Genomic DNA, 12,181 nt, shown 5'->3' with positions numbered 1-12,181 from the left:
TTTAATCAGCATAAAATAAGGAGCTATTGGCTGTTTTTGTGGAGAGCTGCATTAATTTGATTTACATTCTCATGAAATTATCTGGGTGGGGGCAGGTACAGAGGTAGGTTGGGCAGAAGTAGACAGATAGTGCAAATATATCCAATGCTTACTGAAGACATGACTGAACCTTTTGACACTATAATGTTAATTATGTTATTTACTGAATATACTCTTTACTTCTTTATAGTTTTTATTTCTACTCTAGGAAACCATAGATTTTTCTGCAGACTAACCGAAAATAGAGAATTTTACCAGTGGTGTCCCTATTTTGTATCATACTTTAACTTTTGAGGGAATTTAATCATAAAGCAATCATGCTGCTATTTAAAAAAATAATAGTATTGCTTCGGCCAACAGATACTTTTGGCCTGTACTTTATAAAAAACACATCTGTTTCATGTTGAATTACTCTGGCACAGTTTACTTGCAAGATTAACTTCATCTGTCAATGGCAAGTATTGTTTCCAAAAAAAGCAAAATTGTTATTTTATGTAAAAGAAGGAAAGCTTGCATTTTGATTTTTGTGACTAATGTATCTTGTCACTCTGTAATATTCCTGATGTTGTCAACTCATTTGTGTTTCTGTTTGTTTGCAGCTTTTGGAACATGCTCAAACCTTTGGTGAGATGTTGGAAACCAGTCGAAAAACAGTAAAATCCAACTGAATAAAATAGGACGGCTTCCTCTGCATCCACACCAAGACTTGTCAAGAAGTAAACTATGACAATCTATCAATTTTTGTTTCCGTTTTTACTCTGGGTATGGCTGCCACATTTCTGTTCTCCAGAGATGATATTTCAAAGAGCTCCTGTGGCCCAGCAAAGAATCTTAGGGATGCGTGTGCCTAGGAGTGATGGCAAAGTTCTGCATCGCCAGAAACGTGGCTGGATGTGGAATCAGTTCTTCTTACTGGAGGAATATACAGGATCTGATTATCAGTATGTCGGCAAGGTAAGTCTGGGAGCAGACAAATTTTTTACTTTATGTCTTACATTTTAATAAGACAATGTTGAATGTCATTTAGATCCTCAGGAATGCGTCGAATTTTCTAAATATCACTGATCTGTTTTTATTCAATGCAAGTTCTTTTTATTTGGAAAAACTCATATAATGAATAAGGCATGAGCAATGTAGGGGTTCACGGAATGGAATTAATTCTTCCCATATTTCATGGATTTAAAAATGTACGAAAAGATGCAGTTTCAAAAATTTGAAATCATTGCTAGTGAAGAAACAATACGCCATTAAATTTATTGAAAATGACTGCATTTATTTAATATGTAGTACATATTGATCATATGACTATTGAATTTGGTAAAGAAGAGATATATTTAAAGTTGTTTAATTTCTTACAGAATGGGAAAGCAAGTATGTTTAACATATGATCTAAGAAAACAATGAATATATCACTTATTCACTTAATGAATACATATGTGTGTGTATATATATATATGGCAAGTTATTACAGATAGGAGAGTCATGTCACTACTTGTATGGGTACATTTACACTGAAGAAAAATAAACTAGAAGTTGGGCAATTAAAAACAAGTTATTCATGAAATATTCATATTCATGCAGTGTAATCTATTACAATACAGAATTTTTATATAGTTCAGTTATAAAATCTATGAAAATTACTTGTGATTGAAATAGAAAGAGGATTGTGGAACACAGATACCATAAATACTTTTATACACAAAATTCTATGGATTTCAATTTTCTTGTTGTTATCTAATGAAATTAAACAAAGATAAAGATTTAAGAAAATTGTTATACAATTTGGGAGGAAAGTTCAATAATTATACTATTTGAAGGGAAAGTCTATGAATAGATGTTAAAAAAAGAAAGGTTATGTTACTTTATATTCCACATATAAGTGCAGTCATTCTATGTCTGTTCCTCTCTTTCTGACTCTTCACTTAGCATGATATTCTCCATGTCTATCTACTTGTATAGAAATTCCATGATTTCATCTTTTCTAACAGCTGCATATAGTAGAGATTAGGGCTAGGAAGATCGCTCCATGGCTTGGAAGCCGATCTCATGTGCTGAGAGAAAAGGCAGCTGGGACAGAGAAGGAACCACCAAGTAAATGATGCTTGGAGGCCTTACTCTGAATGGTAGATGCATCCTGAAAGTAGAATGTGGACCACACATGTTGGCCGTTTAGTACCTGTATTGCAAACCACAACACCGAGAAAGAGAGAAAATGAGGGAATGTTCCTGCTACAGAGGTGGCAGATGGGGTGGGAGGGGTTGAGGGGTAGGTGTGCTGGGAGGGATACTGGAAACTTTGATGATGGAGAATGGGCACAGGTGGAGGGATGGGTACTTGAACATTGTATGACCAAAAGGCAATCATGAAAGTTTGTAAATCTGTAACTGTATCTCACAGTGATTCATCAAAATAAATAAATAAATAAATACGGTTATTTAAACACAATATCAAAGGGAAAAACAAAATCTCATTTTAAAATATGTAAATACTGGTTTACCCTCCCAAGTCTGTGTTCTTTGAAATGTACCTTGCTGCTTGTTTCTGTGTCTCTTCACTTGCCTTTTCCATTCTGGTGAATTCCGTGATAGAACTATAAGATAGTTTCTCTTAGTTCTGTCTACACAGAACTACAAAAGCAGTTATCTGACTTATTTATTTCTTTTTCTTGGTTCTATCCACACAGAACTATAATAGCAGTTATCTTACTTAGTTATCTATTTTCCTTTATCTGACCCTTCAGGAAGATCTAAAAGATGCTAATGAACAGAATTATTATTGCACATTTTATCCTTTAAAACCAATGCTGCTTTTCTCTACACCTTCATTAATGCCCACTACTTGATTCTTGCCTCTTTTAGATAAACCATTCTCACATGTGTGAGGTGATATATCCTTGATTTGATGTGTACTTCCATGCTAAATTGTTACCATGAACATTTTTCATATTCTGTGCCACCTGCATTTCTTATTTATAAAGTATTTATTCAGGTATTTTTCCATGTTTTTTGGGGGAAGGGTATTGTTTTCTTTCTTTTGGTTCAATTTTTAAGAGTTTCTTATATCATTTGAATGTTAGCCCTTTGTGTAAATAGTTTCCTTCATGAGGCAAAGGAACTTTTTGCTATTTTAAAATATCTCTTTATTTCTGTTTTGTATTCCATTGTCATTGGAATCAATTCTAAAAATATACCATAGAAACCAATATTATATGGTGTTTACATAGTGTTTTCTTACTTCTAGAAATAAGCATGCGATTATGATATTCATCCTACATGGTTCAGTGTCTCTGTGTCAGTTTAGTTGTAAGTGAAATATGTATCTAACATTTTAGACATATGGGGAAATTGTTATTAGTACTTTTTAATATTCAGGAATATTTAAGTACTTAAAATAGAAACAATGGAGAGACTTATGTTGGTATGAAGGGGAAAAAAAATCTGAACAGACCGCATGTGAAGAGGGAAGCAAGTTTTAAAGTACCAAAGAATTATTCAACTAAATGGTACATAGGATTGATGGCATTTAACTTCTCAGGCAAAATGTATTACTCTTCATTGTGTTGAGAGCAGGAAATACTGGAACACACATAATCTCATATTAGAAGGCTTGTTTTTTCCAATAATTCCTCTTAATTAAATTAAGTTTCTCTTAATTTTATTTTTTTAATCAGTGAAATCAAAATGAATGTTTTTATTTAGTGATATAAAATGTATATCAGTCATATATATTTACATATGTATATATATATCTGATGACCATAATCTATATTGATAACCATTCCACATTCATTGTAAATTTAACTGCACTATAAATGCAAAGCTTGTGAGTACATAAAACCTATGTTGAAAGACAAAGGGAGATAGAAATACAGACAACTGAATAGCTAAAGGTTTTTATTACCATATAAGAAAATCTTATTGATCAGAAATACAGCTGTCCATTGATCTGCATTTAATGAACAAAGAGTATCGTCCTCTAAATCATTCAACTGAATAATATTAATATTCTCAACCCAAATACATCAGGAGTAAGACAATGCTTTCCTCTATAATGAGATATTCACTACATCGACCTTTAAGAATTTTCTCATATACAGAATTACACCTTTCACAACATTTCAAAAAAGTGGATTAAAAGTTGAGCTTCAGGCTATATTGCTTCATATTACAACTTTCTATGAACAGTAAGAGTTTGTAACAAAACTCAAATCTTAAGTTTTGATAAGAACTTAAATTCATTTAAGGCTTTTTTTACATAAAGATTTTACATACATAGACATGCACATGTCTAGTTGCCTAATTTCTTTTCTTTTTAATTCATTTTTTAATGGATCACTGTGGGGTACAGTTACAGACTTACACATTTTCATGCTTATGTTTCAGTCATACAATGTTGTAATGCCCATTCCTCCACCAGTTCCCATTCTCCACCACCAATGCTCCCAGTATCCCTCCCATCTGGTTGCCTAGTTTCATTGGACAGAAAGTTCTGGGAGGGGTTCTTAGTCTTCTAAGCATTGATTGGGAGGCCTCCCTCCAAGAAAGGTATTCAGATAACTGAAAATTTTCTCTCTTTCATTTATAAGTAAAATAGTGACATTAAACTAGATAATCTTGAATCTCAATGCTTAAAACAAATACATATCTAAATAAGTTACTGATTTAATTTATCACACAACCTTCATTTTCTTAGCTGGTCAGAACCATCTACTTTTTCATAAAGCACTTGAAATATCTTTTACTTCTTTCATAGTTTCTCTCAATTATAACATGGTCTTCCCTTTGCTAATAGTCATCATTACTTTTCCCTCACATAGATTTGATTCAAGACTTTTTATTTCTCCTATTCATGTCCAATTTAACATTTAACACTTATGTTTAACTCTTTAGATCATATTTTCCATAATTTTGTATACTCTTCATAACCACTCTACATGCAATGCTTATTAATTTACTTTTCCTTAACCCCCTCCCTAATGCTTTCCGTAATAGGTATCTGCAGGTTTTTCCAGATAATGCTCTCGTGTTAAGTATACAATGATGAAAATACAATTTATCTGCCCCCAGGTTTAAGATAATAAGAAAATAACGAATGGGAGAAACAAGAAGATATAATGCTTGTTTAGTCTCAGATACAGCATAGAGCCCAGAAACCAAGAAAAAAACTTCTAAATGCCAAAATATTCTATGTCCCACCTCTGTGCTATTTTTACATATACATAAAATCAGCTATGGAATACACCTCATATAATCTAATGTGATTGATGTTGACATGGGAGAATAATGATCTATATTTTTAATTTTTTTCATGTTTTTATCTTTAGAAGGGAGTTTTGGGCTACAGTTTTTGATAAATGATTATAGTAAACTGCCAGAATACAGAATTCACAGAGTGATATGATTTTGATCCCTGAGAGAATAACCCAATTTAAAGCATTCACAAATCCCAGAAGTAGAATCTGTTCTCATCATACTGAGTTGTATCCTTTTAACTCCTACTGAAAGAATGACAACAATTCAACTCTCTATAGCAGAGGAAAAGGTAGAAATTAGAATAATAAGACTGCCTAGCCAATACAGTACAGCCTTCATAGGGGGAGGTGGATCTTAAGTGAACACTTGAAATAACGTTATATTTTACGAGGACACTGAGATGAAAATACTCTTGGACATGTTTTGCAATGGAGCTTGTAATAAAATTTCCCAGATGACATTCCCCTCCCTGCCCCCACCCCACACGCACCAGTCCAAATAGAACCAAAGACAAACCTAGATAGAGCCAGGGAAATGCTCAAAATCATGGCGAACATGTCTGGTCAATGCTAGTTCCTAAATTCCATCCCCAGAGGTAGGCGGGCTCCCGAGCACTGTGTATCCTCTAAGTGTGGGCACTGGCATCTCTCTCACTGCAGCATCTGTTCTTTTTTTGCTTTTTGGGTCACACCCAGCAATGCATGGGGGTTACTCCTGCCTCATGTACTCAGGAATTACTCCTAGCGGTGCTCAGGGGACCATATGAGATGTTGGGAATTGAATGCCCGTTGGCTGTGTGCAAGGCAAACGCCCTTCCCGCTGTACTATTGCTCCAGCCCCATCTCTGAAGCATCTTAAGGAGGGGGTCATTAGGACTTTGGGATGAATACCGACATTGATTTCCTGTTATATAAAATCTGCAAGAAAGGTGGATCTCAATTAAAGTCAGTGAGTATGTTTCCTTGGGCAAGAAAGTGAGAAGTAATAAAATCACGTGAAGGCTAGAGACAGTGCAGTGACTAAGATGCTTATCTCAAGTAAAGTCAACCTGGTGCCATTCCTGGCACCCCTCCTCCCCCCATCCAAGCTCCACCGGGCATCGCTCTCCAAGGTCAGAGGCAGGAATAAGCCCATTTGTGGCTCAAAAACACAACGAACTTATTTTGGAAAGTAAGTCATGCTCTGAATGCCCCTGATGATTTCCTGGCAGACCACATCTTGCTTGTGACTCTCAAAATTCATGACAGAACGGGTAGGGGGTGGGGTGGGAGGCCTTTAATAGATCGTCAGACGGTAGTTAAATAGGGAAAAATATGCTTGCATCCTCAGAGTTACTCTAACACTTTAACAAAATAATGTTCAGGGAGTTTAAACTGCGTTTAAGATATATTTGGTATAACCTCAACACCACCCATAAATGGAACGAGGCTGTCAAAAATAATGTACAGCTAAAATCGTGTAAGCACTTAGTAAAGCTACAGTAATTCATATGGATTTTTAAGTCACAAAGTAACACTGGTTTAAGCACTTTACATTCTAACATTCTGACATGTTAATCATATATAGAGGTTTGTTTTATTTTAGTTTCTCTTTATAACATTCATTTTTTTTGAGTTTCAGGTTAACCTGTGAGCGTTATATTTTTTCTCAGTTAAAAAAATAATGGGAGCTAGGCTCGCTGTTACAATTTTCAAGCAAAACCTGGCATGTCAAACGTTAAGGAAACTATAAATAAAGTTTATTTATAAACATAGGAAGATAAATTAAATGAAAGTTACTTTTGTTTGTTTATTTTCCACACTGGCGATGCTCATGGATTGCTCATGGATTGCTCCTGGCTCTACATTCAGGAATTAATCCTGGTAATACTCAGGGGACCAGATGGGATTCCGGGGACCAAACTTGGGTAAACCTCCCATGCTTGGTGAGCACGCTACCCATTGTACTATTGCTCTGGCTCCCAAGCTACACATTTCTTTTACCTAAACATTCTAAGTGGTAATAGTGGTGCAGTTTTACTAATCTCTCCATAAATATACTTGCATCATATATTGCATGTGTATTTTTGCCAAATTTATTTTATAATGCTCACAAACCAACAATATACATATGCCATGTATACATATTTTGTATACTTCAACCATTCTTTCATCTAAGTATTTGTGGATCTCTATCTTACCACTCATGTCTAATTACATACTTGGAGTTGCCATGTGTGTTCTTCAGTTACTATTCAGTACCTACGCACCATACGTATTACTATCTTTTCTATCCTCTCATTATTTCATTATTCTCTCTCTCTGTATATATATATATATATATGTATATATCACAATTTTTTTTCTTAAACCATTTTCTTTTAAAAAATTAATGAACTTTTTGTTGTTGCTGTTGTTTTGGTTTGTGGGCCAAACCCAACATAGCTCAGGGTTTACTCCTGGCTCTGAATTTAGGGATCACTCCTGGAGGAATCCTGAGACCATTTGGGATTCTGGAGATTGAACCTGGGTCACCTGTGTGAAAATCAAATACCATTTACATTGTACTACAGCTCTGGGCTCAACTTCATCATTTTCTTATTCCCTATATCCAAATTTTTTAAAACTTGGTCACTGTCACGGTCCTCCCATTGTTCATCGATTTGCTCGAGTGGGCCCAGTAACATTGTGAGACTTGTTACTCTGTTTGTCATATCGAATACATCATGAGGCGCTTGCTAGGCTTTGCCATGTGGGCGAGATAATTTTCTTTTCTTTTCTTTTTTTTTTTTTTGAGTGGGTGCCACACCTGGTGCCATACCTGCTCAGTTTTTACTCCTAGCACTGTGCTAAATTATCACTTCTGGTGGTGCTCAGGAGACTATAGGGCCTTCTAGGGATTGAATTCTGGCCAGCCACATGCAAGGCAAACACAGTACCAGCTATACTATCACTCTAGCTCCTATTTTTATGTATTTTAAAGTGTGATCTTTTCAAATACAAATTACTTGTAATAGCCCTTGATTTAATTTTTACTAGAATATGATTTATATAGAAGATGATATGACTTATCTAGAATTTGCCAATGGCTTCATTTTCTTATAAAAGTTTTTCTGTTGCTTTCAGACAATTCAGAAAGATTAATAGTAGTTTGTAGTGAATAAATTGATCATTGAAACAGTTGATTGATTAAAATAAGAAACAAGTCAAGAATTTTTTCTGCCCCAAATATATTTATTTAAAAGATAAACATTCAATGATCAAAAGATTTATTGTTTAAAATATTTTAATTCAAGAATATAATAGTTTCCAGGTAAATTCACTAATTTTAGAAGTAGAACAGTCATTTCAAGGGGCATAACATACAAACATTTGATTCTCTCATAACTTAACCCTTATCAGGCAAAGAATATTTATTTTCATAAACTTCAAATATTTTCTTTAGGAAAATTATCTTGCTAATTTCATATTTAAAACAGTAATTTATGTATATATGGATTGCAAAACACTATTAAATTTAGCATTTTAAATTAAGATGTTAAAACTCAACCTAGGATTAAAGTTATTTTACTAAAATGGAAAGGTTGTTTTAAAAACCTATTTTCAAGTTTTTATTTTTGTTAAAGGTACATTTCCTATTTTAGCTTAAATTTCATCAGTGTGATTTGAAGTCCAATATTGCATCTAGAAGAAAAAATCCCCTTCCCTGAACACTCCAAAGTTACTTTAAAAAAGTTTCTGTGTTGTGATGAACATACTAGTGTCAAAAACTAAGTATAGTTTATGTGTTTTTTTTTTCTGGTTACCACAGACAATGATCAAACTAAGCTTCTGCATCCCTAACTGCTGAGCCTCTGAACTAGGTAATAAAAAGGTCAAATAAAGATTAAAAATGTGACCTTGGAGTACAAATCAAACAAAATAAATATAAGTACAGGAAGAGTATATTTAAATAAGTTGGTCGGAGAAAGAAATTTAAGTCTAGAGAGGTTATTGATGAGAAGAAAAAATGTTTATAAAGAAATTAACTTGATGAGCATAGCTTCAACCAGGCCAGAGGTCTAAGTATTGAGAGTTGAGTATGGCCCAAAGAAAGAGACATTTTAGTGACTCAAAGCAAAGAGCTCTGATTTCTAACAAAGACAAGGCATCAGTTCTTCACGGGGAAAGTAAGTGAGAAGCCCAAATAAGTGAATAGTGAGAGATATTTGGAAAAGAAGCCAGCTTGATATTAGATATCATGTGTACAGAAAGCAATGATATGAATGTTCACAGGAGGAGGGGTCGCTTTTCTCATTCAGAGTTATTTCTAATTAATTGACAGCTAGCATTATAGTTGCTACATAAGAGAACATTATATGGATTCCAATTATGGATAGGGGTAAAACTATTTAGAAATACTTTAATTATTCCAAATAGTTAACGCAGTTCAAGATGCAAAATTATACTATAGTATGCTATACTAGGTATATGGTTATACTAAATTTATACTAAATATAAATACAACTAGTTATAGTGGATGGACGGAGGTGACTTCTCAACTCATGTCTTCCATGGCGACCTCTCAGCTTGTGTCTCCAGGGTCCCCTTATGGCAGTAACGACCCAATTCAGCCCGTGGTTCAACGATGAGTCCAGTGCACCGCACTGCTTGGTCTCTTGTAAGAGCATGAAATAGGCTAACCTATTCTGAAAATCTGCCTCTATATTTTACTGTCACTGTCATTGTCGCTGTCACTATCCTCCCATTGTTCATCGATTTGCTCGAGAGGGCCCAATAACATCTCCATTGGAGACTTTGTTGTTACTGTGTTTGACATATCGAATACATTACAGGTAGCTTGCCAGGCTTTGCTGTGTGGGTGAGATACTCTCAGTAGCTTGCCAGGCTCTCCGAGAGGGGTGGAAGAATCGAACTTGGGTCGGCCATGTTGGCTGCGTGCAAGGCAAATGCCATACCGCTGTGCCATCACTCCATTATATTCCAACAACTGGATAAAGTGTCTTTCATCAAAATATCTGATTTGCAGCTCAGGGAAAGAGGTGTTTTACATTTTTTCTCTTAAAACAAACTTTGTTGAATATAAAATTCTTGTATTCTTTCTTAGTTCTGCTCATTTTGATTTTACAAATTTGAAAGTTTTTCTGTGAATTTAGAGTCAAGGATTGAAAGGAATTAAAGAAAAATAGGACAGTTCAACAGGTATTGTTAGACTATGTTTTCTCATGAAAAAAAACTAGTTTCTGTAAGAACTGTACTCCATGAGGTTCTTTGCGAATTTTCCAGGAAGTGAGAAAGATGGATAAAAAAAGGAAGAAAAGATATTAGAAGACAGTTCTAGAACCCCCAGGCCCTATACCATATAATATTAAAATATCTGAATTACCGTTTTAGGTTATTAGGATAGATTAATATGTCATATGATAATTCTACTATTTTTGTTTTGTTTTGTTTTTGTTTTGGGACCATTCTTGGTGATGCTCAGTAGTTATTCCTGGCTCTCCACTCAGAAATTACTCCTAGTGGTGCTTGAAGGACCATATGTGATGCAAGGGATACAACTCCTATTGGCCCTGCAGAAGGTCTGCGCCCTATCTGATGTACTATCGCTCCACCGGAATTCTACTTTTAAGATTTAAGATATTTCTGTAAATTTTTGCATAAAAGGTGAATGCTTATATTCTCAACTAAAGAAAGAGGGTTCTCTTTTTTTCCCCCTCCATGTTCTACTTATACATGTTTCTGGCCATTTGTAGAGAAGCTATTCTTACTGGTCTGAGATGATACATCATTGGTAATTTCTTTTCTGTGATAATCAGGATTCATTAATCTTTTAGTAGTGGGTTGGAAAGGTAATAGAGACAGAGAAATTGGGGGAAAAAAGACACATGCAGACAACTTTGGAGAATTCTGCCACAAATGACAAGTGAATGCAATAGATCTGGCAGAAGGGAGCATTGTAAATTTTAGTAGATGAAAACAATGTTTTTCTTTTCACATGTATTAAAAAATCCAATATGCTGTTGAATAAATATGAAGGAACTTATTTTTGTCCCTCACTGTTTTGACATGTTTAAAATAATCAACGTTTTAATGTTACTTGTGAAGCTTATTAAAATGCTCTCAAGGGAGCTTTGCCATAAAATGCTGAGACTGAACCCAGGTCATCTTTGTGTAAACCAAATGCCTTACCTGTTCTGTTATCTCTCTAGCCTCTTAAAGTGGCCTGAAAATCTACTTTTTAAGTAAAAACTTTGCTTAAGTGAATTACAATGTATTGGATCTGTTAATCACAAGTCAATATGAATTGTTGTAAAATATATTTATGCATCTTTTGAACTAGTTTTCTTTTCATATGCTACTGTGATGGATTAACTCAACCTATGTATTCCAGATTTGTACTTTGGATTTAGAAAATGTCCACTTCTCTATTACATTATTCTGTCACTCAGTATAGTAATATAACAGTGAAATTATATATATATACACTATTATAGTCCATTTTTCCTTACTTTATTTTATATATCTTTTACAAAAATATTATGTTTGTAAAAAAGGGGGTCACTGGCAGAAGTGCTAGGAAACAAAGAGTTGCTAGGAATTTGATATAGGGCCCTAAATATTTTAGAAAAGTGATCAATAGCTCTACTACCTGACCTATCTTGTCAGTCCCTCTAAAAACCCTCTTTTTATGGAGTATAACATTTGGAGACATTGTTGTAATGTTATCTATGAAAGTTATAATAGCCATATAAAATGAGACTGGGAATTAGGCACCCTTCCTCTCATATTTGTTTCCTGGTTGTTGGGAAATCAGTGACACATGCTTTTCACATGCTTGGAACCCTTGCGTCTCACTGGCACCATGAGCACAATTGGACATAGCTCTGGGCACTAGAAGGAACCAATGA

At 34.5% G+C, this 12,181-nt stretch overlaps 1 protein-coding gene across 1 annotated transcript in view; it reads left to right on the top strand.

Annotated features, from left to right (window-relative positions):
- The first annotated feature begins 642 nt into the window (after window positions 1-642).
- The window catches only part of CDH10 (cadherin 10), a 116,616-nt gene continuing 105,077 nt past the window's right edge, over window positions 643-12,181 (top strand). Inside the window, exon 1 of the mRNA XM_056108954.1 lies at window positions 643-993. Coding sequence (XP_055964929.1) covers window positions 763-993 — 231 coding nt within the window. The 5' untranslated portion in view covers window positions 643-762. The remainder of the gene's footprint in view (window positions 994-12,181) is intronic.

Source organism: Sorex fumeus, unplaced genomic scaffold (assembly GCF_029834395.1).
Source record: "Sorex fumeus unplaced genomic scaffold, SorFum_2.1 ptg000240l, whole genome shotgun sequence".
NCBI classification, from domain to species: domain Eukaryota; kingdom Metazoa; phylum Chordata; class Mammalia; order Eulipotyphla; family Soricidae; genus Sorex; species Sorex fumeus.
Note: the sequence above shows the minus strand (reverse complement) of the source record. Positions and strands in the feature narration are given on the sequence as shown.